The 15,998-nt window shown below is 32.2% G+C and overlaps 1 protein-coding gene across 1 annotated transcript in view; it reads left to right on the top strand.

Annotated features, from left to right (window-relative positions):
• LOC143046860 (protein-serine O-palmitoleoyltransferase porcupine-like) overlaps positions 1–14,747 on the top strand; it is a 31,723-nt gene extending 16,976 nt beyond the window's left edge. The window contains exons 10-13 of the mRNA XM_076219923.1: positions 5,819–5,882; positions 6,459–6,544; positions 7,383–7,487; positions 7,964–14,747. Coding sequence (XP_076076038.1) covers positions 5,819–5,882; positions 6,459–6,544; positions 7,383–7,487; positions 7,964–8,062 — 354 coding nt within the window. The 3' untranslated portion in view covers positions 8,063–14,747. The remainder of the gene's footprint in view (positions 1–5,818; positions 5,883–6,458; positions 6,545–7,382; positions 7,488–7,963) is intronic.
• Positions 14,748–15,998: the final 1,251 nt, after the last annotated feature.

The following is a 15,998-nucleotide window of genomic DNA, read 5'->3' as shown; positions in this document are numbered from 1 at the left end:
GCGCACTCGAACGTGCGTGGAATCGTTTGGACAGTCGTTATGGATCACCAGAGAAAGTAGAAACTGCGTTAAAAATGAAGTTAAGTTCTATGCCGAAAATCACTTACAAGGACAAAAACAAACTATATGAACTCTCCGATGTTCTGGCTGAGATTCGAGCAGTAAAAGAAAAACCTGACTACTCTGCACTGCTGAATTTTTATGATACAGCTGTGGGTGTTAATCCGACAATTTCGAAGTTACCAGCAGGATTACAAAGTAAATGGCGTTATCGCGCAGCCTCATACAAAAGAAAACATTGTGTCATTTTTCCACCTTTTACCTTCTTTTGTGACTTTGTTCTTGAAATGGCAGAAGTTATGAATGACCCTAGTTTCGACTTTGAATTTAGTGGAACGTCTCACGAACCTAGAAACAGACCCAATAATCGAAATGTCTCAGTTGCAAAAACGGAGATTGTTAACAACACTAACACTCCTAAATGTATCATTCACAAGGCGAATCATTCTCTTGATGATTGTCGTGTATTTAGACAAAAGACATTGGATGAAAGAAGATCACTTTTGAAACAGCACGGTATCTGTTTTAGATGTTGTGTTTCAAAGCATCTCAGGAAAGACTGTCACGAAAACATCAAGTGCTCGGAATGTAAAGGAACTTCACATACTACAGCTATGCATGTCTTCAAAATTGGATCTCAAGATGGAATCAAATCAAAACCAGAAGCAAGTGCCTCAAATTATGGCGAGGAGAAATCCCCAAAGGAGGAAGTTAATTCAAAATGCACTGAAGTTTGCAAAGGCGGCGTAGGAAAATCGTGTGCGAAAATTGTATTATTAGACATATTACACGCACAGAAACCAAACACACGCATGCGTATATACGCGATTATAGATGAACAAAGCAATTCCTCACTTGTGCATGGAGACATTCTTGATTACTTTGGCATCGAAGCAGAGTCGAGACAATATTCATTAAGTAGTTGTAGCGGTAAAGTTATGATGAACGGCAGACGAGCAAGTGGTTTTGTTGTGCAATCTCTAGATGGACAGAATCTTGAGCTTCCTACTCTCATTGAGTGTGACATGATACCTAATAATCGAAATGAGATACCTACCTGTGACGTAGCTGCTTACTACCAACACCTTGCATCCATTGCTCCATTTATACCTCCTCTTGATGCTGAGGCGAAAATATTACTTCTTATTGGTAGAGATTTGATGCAAGCGCACCACGTATTGGATCAAAGGATTGGCAAGCCATATCAGCCTTACGCACAAAGATTAAAATTAGGATGGATTATTGTCGGTGAATCGTGCTTGGACGGTGCTCACATTCCAAAAGATGCAAGCGTTTTGAAAACTTTTATAGATGTTAATGGAAAGTCTTCAGTGCTAGAACCTTGTAGTAGTAAATTTAATGTGTCTGATTGTGAACAAGACAAACACCTGTTCAAGACCACGAAAGATGACGACAAACCGAGTTTATCGATAGAAGATCGACGTTTTTTAGAACTGATGGACACTGAAATGAAAAGAGAAAACGACAGTCATAATTGGATAGCACCACTTCCCTTCAAACCTAATCGTAAACAGTTGCCCAACAACCGCACACAAGCCTTGCATAGGGTCAGGAGCTTTGACGCAACTCTTAGGAAGGATCCCGTTAAGAGACAGCACGTTAATGAATTCATGACAGCTCTGTTTGAAAATGGGCATGCAGAACGTGCTCCAGTACTAGAACCAAATAGTGAATGTTGGTACCTACCTTTATTCGGGATCTACTATCCACAGAAAAAGGACCGTATACGGATCGTATTCGACTCATCAGCTAAGTTTCAGGGAGTATCCCTTAATGATGTTTTAATGACTGGTCCTAATCTAACTAATAATTTGCTTGGTGTGCTCATCAGATTTAGGACGGAGAAAGTTGCTGTGATAGCTGACCTGCAACAAATGTTTTATAGTTTCTATGTGCGTAGTGACCACAGAGATTACTTATGTTTCGTCTGGCACGAGAATAACAACCTCACAAAAGAACTTGTGGATTTCAGAATGAAAGTGCACGTCTTTGGCAACAGCCCAAGTCCTGCTGTGGCTACCTGTGGTTTACAGAAAACTGCCGATATTGCTGGTGAAATGTCAGGCATGGATGTCAAGGAATACATTTATCGAAACTTCTATGTTGATGACGCACTGTCCTCACACAGTTCGAATGAAGAAGCAGTAAGTTTGCTCAAAAGAGCTAAGTCAGCTCTACTTGAAGAAGGAAATTTACGGCTACACAAAATTTGCTCAAATTCAAGTAAAGTTTTGTCGGCATTTGAGAAGGATGACTTAGCAAAGGACTTGAAGAAACTTGACTTTAATCAAGGCGACGAGCTTCCTCTTCAGAGGAGTCTTGGTGTCTGTTGGAATCTATGTGAAGATGCATTTACTTACCGTGTAACACAGGATGAGAAGCCATATACAAGGAGAGGCGTATTATCGATCATCATTGGACTTTACGATCCTCTTGGGTTTGCCTCCCCAGTGACATTGGCTGGAAAACTTCTTTTGCGCGAAGCGATGACCGAACAGTTGGATTGGGATCAACCATTGCCAGATGAATTTCGTTCAAAGTTTGAAACTCATTGAAACTGTTGGAAAATGTTCAAATTCCACGTACTTATGGAGGAGACCTCTCTGTTATTCATCATAGAGATTTACTGGTATTTTCCGATGCCTCGGAAAAAGCCGTTTGAGCAGTGGCTTATGTGCGTATGATTGACAATAGTGGTCAACAAGAAATACGATTCATTTTAGGAAAAGCTAAAGTAGCCCCAAAACATGGACACACAATTCCGCGGCTCGAATTGTGTGCTGCTGTTCTAGGTGTAGAAATCTTTGAAACAGTTCAGGAAGAACTTGACACAGACTTTAAAAACGTTACGTTCTTTACAGACAGTAAGGTAACGTTGGGATATATCTACAATGAAATCAAGCGATTCTTTGTGTACGTTAGAAATGGCGTAGACCGTATTAGAAAGTCAACATCTTGCACACAATGGAAATATGTGCCAACTAATCAAAATCCAGCTGACGATGCTACTCGCAATTCTATCTCTGCCGTAGATCTCCCAAATAGTCTTTGATTGAAAGGCCCAAATGCTTCATTTATAGATCACATCGATGAGGTTCCGTCATCATTTCCACTAGTTACACCGGATGAAGACTGTGAAGTACGAATTTTGAAAACAACTGTTGGCAAGGAGGTTCCTTTCGGAATTCATAGATTTGAAAATTTCTCCACATGGATCAGTCTTGTACGAGCCGTCACCACGTTGAAAACTAAGTTAAGAACTATCTGTTTCAGTCAAGACAAGAATAGAAGGCAAGTTACTCGTGAGGAGAGTCAACATTTCATTCTTCAAGCCGTTCAGAAGGAATTCTTTTCTGATGAAATTTCAGCTTTGTCATTTGGGGAACCATTGCATAAAGACAGTAAAATCTTGAATCTCTCGCCTTACTTGGATGAGTTTGGACTTTTGCGGGTTGGAGGGAGATTGGGAAATGCGGACCTTTCGATATCTGAAGCGAATCCTATTATTGTTCCCAAAGGTCACATTGCCGTTTTGCTGGTAGGACATTTTCATGAACGAATCTTTCACCAGGGGCGACAATTCACTGAATATGAGATTCGAAAGGAGGGTTTCTGGTTGTTGGGAGGAAGACGTGTTGTGACATCGTATGTATTCAAGTGTGTGAGATGTCGTCAACTCCGTGGCAGACACGAATTCCCAAAAATGGCAGATCTGCCTTTCGATAGGCTTGACCCTGCGCCTCCGTTTACATACATTGGTATCGATGTATTTGGTCCGTGGACAGTTTCTACACGCCGTACTCGAGGGGGACAAGCTAACTCTAAAAGATGGGCACTCTTGTTAACGTGTCTTGTGCGAGCCGTTCACATCGAAATACTGGAAGAGATGACATCATCATGTTTTATTAATGCACTTAGACGGTTTTGTGCAATCAGAGGAGAAGTTAAGATTATACGTTCAGACTGTGGTACGAACTTCATAGGATCTGTGAAGGACTTGAATATTAACATTATATGTGTTGAGGATCGACCAATCAAACAGTACTTAAATGAAAAAGGAATAAATTGTATTTTTAACACTCCCCATTCCTCCCACATGTGAGGAATCTGGGAACGGATGATAGGTGTTGCTAGACGGATACTCGACGCTATCCTACTTGATGTCAAACAATTGACACACGATATGCTTGCTACATTATTTGCAGAAGTTTCTTCCATCATCAATGCTCGACCTCTTTTGCCTATATCATATGATCCTGAAGTTCCATTTCCGTTAACTCCTGCAACAATACTCACCATGAAAACTGATCACACTGTTCGATCTTTTCATCTAGAAGACTTCAGTTCCAAGGATCTCTTCAAGAAGCAGTGGAAAGGTATTCAGCATCTCGCAAATCAGTTCTGGCACCGATGGAAATCTGAATTTCTACCATCTTTACAATCTCGAAAGAAATGGCAACAGGACCGTAAAAACGTACAAGAAGGTGATGTTGTTCTTATGTGCGATAAATCTCTACATAGGAATGAATGGCCAGTGGGAATCATTATTAAAACACACACAAGCGATGACAACCGTGTGCGCAAGGTCGATGTGCGTTTAGGAAAAGACAGGAAAAAATTCACAAGGCCCGTGAACGAGTTGATTGTACTACTACCAAACTAACAATATGTAGTTTCAATGTACTTCTACCAAACTAACAATATGTAGTTTCAATGTGCTGCTACCAAACTAACAATGTGTAGTTTCGATGGACAATTTGACTTGTTGATATTTGTTGTTGTGTATTATTATAGAACTAGATAAATTTTAGACTCCGTCATTATAATGTGATATAGATAATATCAGGCGAGGAGTGTCATGTCTCATGTTTCACATGCATTTATTTTCCGGAAAGAAACTGGACTGCATTTTTTTATTACAATTTTCATAAACTTCCGTCAAGTCATGATAATTTTCTCTTGGACAATCCTTCTGATGCCACGATGTAAGTCACTTATACTTACCTTTTTTATGTATATATATAGTGTAAACACATTCATTTTGATAGACTGCAATTGTTTTTATAAGTTTTTGACGATGCAAACAATTTTTGATAACCACATGCGAATTTGAATCACTGTGAGCAAAGTGTGAATCGATAATATGTTTTCAGTTGGAATATGGTCAGAAATGTCACTGTGTGTAAACTTGACAGTAGATAAATTGCTTTTTGCGAATAAGTTGATACTTTGAATATATGAAGTTTGTATACTGAATTCTTATTTTGAAATATGTTTCCATTAGAGGTACATTACATTTTCTATTATTTGATACTATTTTTGTTGATTTGTCTGAAATGTTACATCAGCTGTTTTTATATCGATTGTCTTTGTTTTATTGTAGCTTTTCAGCATATAGATGTGCAACAGAATAAATACTATCTCACAGTATTGACTTTGATTTGTTAGTCCCTAACGATTTAGCACATAGGTTTAGCTGGACTGCGTCTAGGCAGTCACAAAAGTTTTTAAGGCATATAAATGCAGCTTGTCCTGAAATCACTTAAAATTACACATTTATATGGTACATAAATAATCCCAAAATAAATACAGGCAATAATTTCTGTATTCTGGTATGTCGGAGATGAAGACAAAAGCCCCTGGAAATAATTCGTGATTTAAAATTATTGCTATAGATATTTATCATTAAACTCACTAATTTGTTGATGAGACTACAATTTACTGTTGATAATTTCAGGGTTTAAATTTCCAGTTTGCTGCAGTTTTATTTTCATTAGGTTTTTATACATATGTTGAATCAGGTATGTTTATTTTTATCTCATGTCTGTTAGATGATATTCAGAACTTATAAAAGAGTAGGAATGGTGTACTCCACATGACAAAAATATATGCTAAAATAATGGTAACTACAAAATGAGATTTGACGAATGACAATGAAATATAAATGTTAATTTGACGCTTACTGTAGCAGAAACTGAACGATCGATGCTTGACCATTAAGAGCATGCCTTCCTTTATATAACTATAACATACTTTGTACTATTAATTACATTTTTTTTAAACTGTACACATAAAGATAATCGTATGCATTTTAAATCATTAAAAAAGTGTAATTTTTTGTTGAAATGGATTAAATGAAATAAAATAGAAACAAAATAAGGGACTGAAGTAAAAAAGTAGAAACTTTTACTATGTCATTTAGATTTCATAAAATCATGATTTTGATTGTAAATAAACAGTGGCCTTTATGTTTTATTGATTGGAACCTGTGTCATTAACTGTTCTATTTAAAATACATAACATTTTAATATAAATACCTTATCATAATAGATTGTTGTAATGATAGATTGTTGTAATGATGGTCGCTTCTTTTTCAGTATTTAGAAGTAAATTATCAAGAATCTTCAATGCATGTATTGGTACTAGAAAATGCAAAGAAGAATGTGCCCATGAATATAAATATGTAAGTAAAGGTTAGATAAGTCTAGAGTTGAGTAATGTGAATTAAATTCTTTTAAAAGGGTACACATTTTTGTGAGTTGAAAAATTACATTTTTTGTGGGTCTTTGATTTTGTGGTTTTATTCTGCATAAAATCCTATAGAAAATTGTACTTTATTGAATTTAGTGGTTAAACTTTACCAAATAAATCATAAATAAACAGTGCCTCACAAAAAATAATGAATCAAAAAGTATTTTATAGGCTGTTATAGCTGTTTTATGCATCTTAATGCAGTTCACTCCAAATGGAAGTTAACAATCTTATAAAAGCTGATAATAAAATGACATCTGGTTCATTTTAGATGTGTAATCTTAAAGCTTTTTAATATTAAGTAATTTTTATGCATTTGAAAGAATTTGGACTTCTGAACCTTATTTTGCTCATAGTAAAGCTTAAATTTTAAGTACTGTAAATTTAGAATGATAGCTTTAATTATAATATTTATTGATTGTTTAACCTGTTACTGTTTTTACACAAAAAACATTACTTTATAAAGAAATGGTTGATCAGTAGAGATATTATAAATAAATCAGTGATATTTCACAAATTTAACATGTTGTGCAAAAAGCAATCTGTGATATGATTGTCTTTCCGTTGAAGGCAATATTGAGATGAATATTTCCTGTACCTGGAATTTTTTTTTTTTAAAATGACAAAATTTACAAGCCATTTAAAGCAAACTAGCTCTGTTTATGTTAAGGTAATCATTCATATTTATTTTTGGCATATAATTAGAATGCTGATGCATTATGGGATGGACATATATTGTTATATATATATGATATGTTATTAATTTTCAGACTCATCCATGTGTGATATTAACAAATCTGATATTTGGTGCTCTTTCAATGTTTCATCTTGCCTACTTGGGCCTCATGTTTGATAACAGTGCAAATAGTGAAGAGGTAAGCTTTTAACAAAGATATATATCTAGCATATACAATTTCATCCTGCTAACTGTGATGAGTTTATTCATACCTAGGCTTGTACATTGCATATTTATTATATTTTGAATACCACTGTTATAAACTTCAGAGTTTAACAAAGAAAAGGTAAAAAAGTATATAAAAAAATACAAAGATTTTTAAGAATTTTAACTAAGTTGTCACTAAAATTTTTTTAAGGAGGTGAGAAAACTTTAATAAACAAGCTATCAAGGTCAAAAATTTTCACTGAACTGGTACATATTTTTATTTAGGAGCCAGCTGAGAGGCTGCAAATTAAAAAAAAACAAGATTTCATGGTGTGAAGAAAAATAAAAATATTAGCCCAAGACCAAATAAAACATTTTTTCCCTATGCATTTAGTTTGTTTTCTTTAGAGTAATGAAGTGATATTGTTTCAAAAATTATTTAAGATGGAATTATTAAATATTTTTCAGGGTTACGACATGTACCATACCTTAGATAAGTGGTCGTCATTGAGTTATGCAAGTCACTGGATTGTACTGGGAACATACATTTTTGCTGTATTGATATGAATTGTTGTTTATTTATTTACATGTGGTTTTATTGTGAATGATGAATCTCTTATATATTTTACAATTTTTGTTATATAATTTCTCACAATCAATAGTTTTGTATGAGGGAGGCTGAGAAAAATAAGTACATTGTATGAGGGAATGTATGGTTATTATATTTGATTTGTCGTCAGTTGTAATGATAATAACCACAAAAATGGGGTAAATCATTTATTTACAAAATATGTGTTAAGCATAAATTATTATAATCAAAGAGGGATTGATAAGTTGTTACTTAATACTTATGACACATTATGGATTTTATTCCTACATACATTAATTTTTTTATGTTTATATATCTGAATTGATTTGTTTACCTTTCTGTATGAATGGTAATGTGGTAATGTTTTTTTTTTACTTAAAATGAATTAATATGGCTGTGACAGTAAGTATCAAGCTTCCCGTTTAATGTCTTGGGTGCACCCACTTTCTTTTTTAACTTGTTTATTCATAATTATAACCCCTCTAAAATAAAATAAAAATCCTTACCAAATTTTAAAAAAATATTTATTTTTCAAAGTTTTGGTTTACAAAAGATTTAAGAAAATGGCTACTGGTTTTAGCACAAGTTCTAAGTTATATAGAAATTGCATTTTAGTTTTTCTTAATCTTTTTATGATTATAATATTTATGAAGAAATCACTTTATAAAAAACGCACATACTTTGTGAAAACTAGTCAATATTATTAAAAATTCACTTCTGAAAAATTCACTTAAACTTTTTGTAAGTAAAGGTCTGATATCATGTGGTCACTGTAAAGCTAATTATAACTTGTTACTGTATCTGTTTTAAAAGAAATTAAATAGTAAAGATTGCAATGTTGAAAGATTCACATGGTTTTATAAAGCAGCTGACAATCTACATAAAATTTGCAACGAATTTAGACAAATATATTTTCCATTTTTTGTCATAGAGCAATACTGTCTTACAGATTATTCTTAGTTATACATGTACTTAGTTTTATTGGGTATTATATGTATTATGACTTGATGTAATTTACTTAGTCTTGTAAATAATTACAGTTTATATGTTATCTTGATGTGTCATTTTTATATCACAAAAGTGCAATTATCAGTTAAAGTTGATTTCACTTGTTATACATATATAATTTGTTTATACATTTTTTTTGTGTCAGATTGTGTCTCAGTGGTTACAAAGCAAATTGTCAAAATCTACTTTTTACTGAATAGGTAGTCTACATAGACAACTGGAATTTAATAACATTATAATTTAAGTATGACAAAGTTGGAATTATCAGTTGGGCATCACCATTCTTCAAACTTTGTCCAATAGTCTTTTAGCAAATAACTGATATGATTCTTTTATTACACACTTTAACATAAACTATTTCCCTTTGTCAATTATAGACTGGTTCTTTCTTGACATGGTGGGCTGATGTCCATCCAAACATGATTAGTCAAAAGTGGTATTTTAGTGTTTCAACACAATTTTTGATGAAAAATTACTATTGATAATATAATATTTTAGCTTTACAAAAGATTCTATGCAATGAAAAGATGTTTAAGATGACTCACATAACAGATAAATTTGCCCATTCTGCTATCTCTTCATTTCAATGAAAAATGTATGTCTCTTCTTAGAGAAACAACTCGTACCAATAGATATTGGCAAATAAATTATTGATTAAAAGTTTAATGACATTGTTGTTACACATACATTCAGGGATTTACATAATGTCATCATTGTGGACTCCAGTTTCATAAAATAGTAAAATTTGACTATTTGCTTTGCAACCAGCATAACATATAAGTCCAGCAATGCAATATTCATTTGCTTTTTAGAAAAATTTACTGCGCCTTATGAAATATATATTGCACCTATTCATGTGTAGTCAAATTATGTGCCATATCTTTTTTTAAGACCACCCTGTATGTGATAAAAGAAGTGTCTTTTGTCATCTGACAATAGTTTTTGTCTCGCCTTGGACTTTCGTCACAGAAAGCAAGCCATAGGGATTGCTTTTCCAGAAACTGCATCAACAATTGTTAAGTTTTTGCTTAAGTTAGTTTGATAAGAACTGCTTGTGATAGATCATTGATATTTTTTTATATAAAGTTTTCATTACTATTAGTAGATATCATTTTGATGACTATTTTGAGGTCCTGACCCCTATTGATTGATTTAGAATAAATAAGCATTTTTCAATGTTAAGTTTTCTGCTTAAGTTTGTTTGATAGGATCAACTTGTGATAGATCACTGGTATTTTGTATGCAGTTGCACAACTGTAAGTACATATCAGTTTGACAACTATTTTGAGGCCCTGTCTTCGACATGGTCCAGTTATGACTTTGAATTGTTAATGTTAAGTTTTACGCTTAAGTTAGTTTGATAGGATCTACTTGTGCAAGATCAATAATATTTTGTAAGAAGTTGCATCACTTTCAGTACATATAAGTTTGATGACTATTTTGAGCACTTGATTTTGAGGTCCTGTCTGCACCCTATGTCATGGTCAAGTGAATATGAATTAATTATAAATTTTCAATGATAAGTTTATCAAATTAGGTTATATTGGTAGGTACTACTTACAAATAGACATTGATATTTTCTATTAAGTTACAATCTCATTTTGTGGACCATTTTCATGGCCTTTTAAGACTGATGATGGAAGTTTTTAACGACCTTGACTGGCTATACATGCTCTCATATTCAATTATTGACACTGAGGCATTACCCTTAATGATTCAGTTAAAAATTTGACTAGCCTTTGTATTAAAAAAAAAAACGTTACTATGGATTCCTTAAATCATGGGATTTACTTTTTTCAGGGATTTGACAAGTCACAGCATATAATTAATTAAAAACATCAATGAAGAACAATTCTGACACATTCAATTTATGAACTGTTTGAAGGAAATGTTGTTGAATAAAGGGAAAACTTTTTCTTACTGTATCCAGAAATGTGCAGTTGAACATGGCTTCTTCAATTCAAGTCTGGTAGTGCAATGCAAGAATAAAAATGACTTTTTTTGTCATTACATCATTGTTGTCTTGGGTTGCTACTTGAGCTGCAAACATCATAATGAAGAATTGGGGTAATGTAGATCTTTGATCTTTTCTGTTCAATTTATTTACAACTTTTATATACTTGATGTCTGATTTATTGTTTTGACTTTTGTCTTTTGTTGAAGACCTTGTTGTCCCCTAGATGTCTTTTGGTTACTTTTGTCTTTGGTTACTGTCTCAAATATCTTGACAATTTCTGTAAAAACCCTGATTTCCTAGTTATTGATAAGCAGATTCTGAAATGACAGTCTATATATGTAAGTGTATGTTATTACTGCTAGGCTGGTAAATTTTTGTTTTATTGTTTAATTGTATCAAAATTATAATATGCTTTCGTTGATCTCATAGTACTGTATTGTTGCATTAAATCTTTTTATTTGTTTTGTTTTGTTTTGATATGATATATATTATTTTCTTTTTGTAGTTTAACTTGCTATTCAGGGGAGATAATTCAACTAAATATTACTGCAATTTTACCAAATTTTACACTATTTTGACAATTACAAGAAAATGAGAAAGGGATCATAGTTCAGTATACCTCTATTTAGGATTTCATGTATTGAAAGAGTAATCTCAAAAAAATGTTAACCTTGCATGGTATAATGTACATTCAATATGAAATTCCAAAAGCACTCATAGCTTATCAAAGAAAACATCTTGCTAGTAATTTATTGAAATTTTATCAACAAAGTGGAAAAAAATATGCTGGTATCATGAAAACTAAATTTATTATATGAATACAAATTTTATTGGCCTAAGAACATTTAAATAAGCCTGAAGTTAAAGTATTTTTTTTGTATTAATAAATCTTTTATTCATCTCACTAAAGGTTATTAACGATATAATATTTTATGATTGTGATAGCAGTTTAAATAAACATTGAAATTTAATTTACCAATATTCATGTAATAACTCTTTTTATTTTAATTCAAATTTTTTATAATGACAAGAAAAATGTGTTTTTAGCTCACCTGGCCCGAAGGGCCAAGTGAGCTTTTCTCATCACTTAGCGTCTGTCATCTGGCATCATCTGTCGGATGCGTTACCTTTTTACATTTTGAACTTCTTCTAGAGAACCACTGAATGGAATGAAACCAAACATGGCATGAATGTTCCTTATGAGGTGCTGACCAAGTGTTGATACTTTGTAGCCGATCCATCATCCAAGATGGCCGCCAGCAGGGGACTTAGTTTAACAAAGGACCATACGGGAAATGCATACAAATGACTTCTTTTAGAGAACAACTAAATAGAATGAAACCAAACATGGCATGAATATTCCTTATGAAGTGCTGACCAAGTGTTGTTACTTTGTAGCTGATGCATCTTCCAAGATGGCCGCCAGCGGGGGACTTATTTAACATAGGACACAATGGGATTAACATACAAAAGTCTTCTTTTAGAATGAATGTTCCTTATGAGGTACTGACCAAGTGTTGTTACTTTGTAGCCAAATTTTATCTTTTTTTATGTGATTGCAAAAACCCAAGTAGAGTCAGGTGAGCGATACAGGCTCTTGAGAGCCTCTAGTTATAATGATTAAATTAAACAATTGATGGCATTTAATTAAGTAGATACAAGAAATAATAAACAGAAATACATTTATTTATACATGTATTTATATGCAAGGCCTTAGACAGAGGTTAATATAAATTTTACTTTTTTTTATCAAATTTGTATTTTAATAAAAGATGGACATCATTTTTATTAATATATACTAAAAATCATGTTTTGTTCTAGGATTATTTTTGTTTTATCTTTTATTGGAATAAGATGTATGACAGGCATTAGAATTATACTCTGTTCTTTTTGTACGTTCCATAAGGTTAGTATTTTGTTTTTATCAGACTAAACTACTTGCGAATCAGGCATTCAGAAAAGTCTTGTGTCTGTAGTCATATACCGGTTATTATACAACTTGAAACAGTAAGGTACAATGTGCACTTCTGTAGGATAATTGTATATTTTACAAGGGAATATTTTAGAATATCTTCTTTGCTGTGTTTGATTGTATTTGACAATTGGAACTAAAAGATAACATAGCGTATCGGACCACATTTTAAAGAAAAGATTACATTAGAATCATTCTCATATCACGACATCATATCATGGCAAGTCATATGCATATACATGAAATCCAATTTAAGGTTTAGAAAGATTACAAATACAAACAGGAGCTTGCAAACAAACAAACAATCAAAGAGACACAACCAGTGATGGCTATGGTACTTCTAGATAGATTTTTCTACTAAAATGTATTATAAAAGAGGTGCTCAAACTTAAAGGAAATAGTGCTATTTCATTTCCCATGGTGCTATGTTAAATAATGGTTAGAATACAGAATTAAATTTCAGTTTCATAAGAAATTTAGATGACATATCCTAGTTGTTTTCACATATACCATTGCATATCAGAGTACCGGTATATCTTTATTTATGTATTGATGCTGTATGCAATGTCATTTTTGTTACCAGGAGAAAATTTAAGATTTACTATATGGTAACAGTATACTAACTAGCTTTAGATTGAGGCGGAAAACTACCATCAACCTTTACTGTCCACCCCTTTCTGCAACTCCTCTGCTCTGATAGTGTTGCCCTATGCATTTTATGTTTCTAAACAAAAATAGATACCTTCCAATGGAAAAACACATTTAAATTACTGGGAAAAGCTTTATATATAACCAAAAAATCTATCAAAAACTTAAATATATCAATTATTTCTTGTTTTGAATTGTTATAAGGATGATCAACATGGGCCAAACAGTGATATTCATTTCGTTGAGTTGTGCATTGTCCAGTTAGGGACTTTTTTTTAAATAAATGGTAAATTTAGTGTAAATAGTCAATTGATATAAAGGTATGGTCTATTTACATGTGACAATTAAGCATTTTAAAAAAAAATCAAAGAATGGTTACTTCTTTTTAATGATAAGTTCAATATCACAATTTCCTGGATCTGTCAATTATTTTATTGAATTATTTTTTCAAATGTTATCCTTTTTGAAGGTTGTTATTTGTATTCTCTCCTTATTGTTCAATGTTTTAGCTGATTTATAAAAGATATTTTACTCTTTGTTAAAAAAAATTAACTTTGACATACATGTATTTGTTACAATGTGATATACACACAAGAAAGAATTATCGTAATAATTTTTTTTAATATTTGATTATTAAGAGATTCTGTGGCTTCATTTATTTTTTGTGGGTATACCCACAAGTATACTTATTTTCATGGATACAAGTAAACTGGCATTTTAGTTTCGATATATGTTTTTTGTGGTTTCAAGAAAACTGGAATTTTTGGTTGATACATGATTTTTGTGGTTGTGCAAAAATTTGCATACAAGCTCATAGAAAATTTGAAATGTATTGACCACTAAACTTCATATCTCATCTTCTGGCATAATATATATGAAATTTTGTATCCCATGAATAAAAGTAAATCAGCAATAGGTGGATACCAAAGTGTTCTATGTTGAATTTTGTACTAGTATGTATATTTTAAGACAAATATATTTGATAAGTTTATATTTTGATGTTGGTACAAGTTTTGCATCAATTGGGATATAAATACATGTATGTATTTTTATAGTAATTAAAAACAATGTTGTGTTATATTTTGCTTTTGTTATGTTTGCTCCTTTTGTCACAGAAAGTTGAACATAGGAATATTCATCCTGCATCGTGTTAACAAACTTTGTAAAAGCTTAATATATCAGAAGATAGAAGACCTGGATCCTTCAAACTTTGTATATACATGTAGATGCTTTATGTTACAAAGTTTTCCTTTGTCATATGTTCATTGTCCTTGACCTAATTTTCATGGTGCAAAGACTACTCTGAAAGATTTCCCTCTTATTATGATAAATATGATATATATTGGTCAATCTTAACTTTTCCTGGTTAAGTTTGTTTCTTAGATACTATATGCAAAAGGTAAACTATATTTAAACCATGTAAAAATTGTAAGGTGTGCATGTCTGTCTGGCAGGATTCATCTGACCTAGGCCTCATTTTCTTGGTTCATTGATAAATATTTAGTGTGTCTGGTTAAGTTTGTTCCTTATATGTGCAAACTGTACGCAAGTATTTACCTCCTGATACCATTCAAAAACTTAATTGTACATTATGGAGTAAACCAGTCATTATGGAATAAATCAAATGTGTATTACAGACACAGCTAGCACTTGTACTTTTACATTTTTTAAAAATCTATACAATTAAACCTGTACTCATACATATGATTTAGTTACATCCTGTCAAATTTTTCGCTGATTTGATGTGTTAAAAACGTTAAAGCATCAAATTTAAAAACCTCACAAACACAGCATCAAAATTAGGTTTCACTTTCATAAAATACAAAATTAAATACCATAGAAAAAAAATTCATAGAAAACATTTGAAATATATGTTTTTCAAAGAAACAAATGAGTGTTCTCTTAATGATTTGTTTTGATGTTATACAAAAAGTAACATGTTTTTTTTCCTAGGAACAGTTATAAGAAGATGTGATATAACTACCAATTAGACAATTCTGAATCCAAATTGAAATTTGTAAATAGTAAACCATTATAGGTCAGTACAGTCTTCAACAACTAACGGCAAGCTATAAAGGGCCGCAAAAATGGCTAGTGGAAAACCAATAGTCTAATCTATTTTTGACAAAAGAAACGAGAAACACTAATTTCAAGACATACATTTATTATTGAAAAGTCATGAAAAAAAAATATATATTACACATTCAATAATACATGTATATTACTTTTAGCACTAAACACAATATTTTACAAAACGTCAATAGACATGTAAGATGTCCTGTTCAAGCACTATTATTGCTACTGTCACAAAGAGTTTATCTGTAGAAAC

The sequence above is a fragment of the Mytilus galloprovincialis genome, chromosome 1, assembly GCF_965363235.1.
Source record: "Mytilus galloprovincialis chromosome 1, xbMytGall1.hap1.1, whole genome shotgun sequence".
In the NCBI taxonomy this organism is placed as follows: Eukaryota; Metazoa; Mollusca; class Bivalvia; order Mytilida; family Mytilidae; genus Mytilus; species Mytilus galloprovincialis.
The sequence above is the reverse complement of the archived record's forward strand: the minus strand, read 5'-3'. Positions and strand labels throughout refer to the sequence as shown.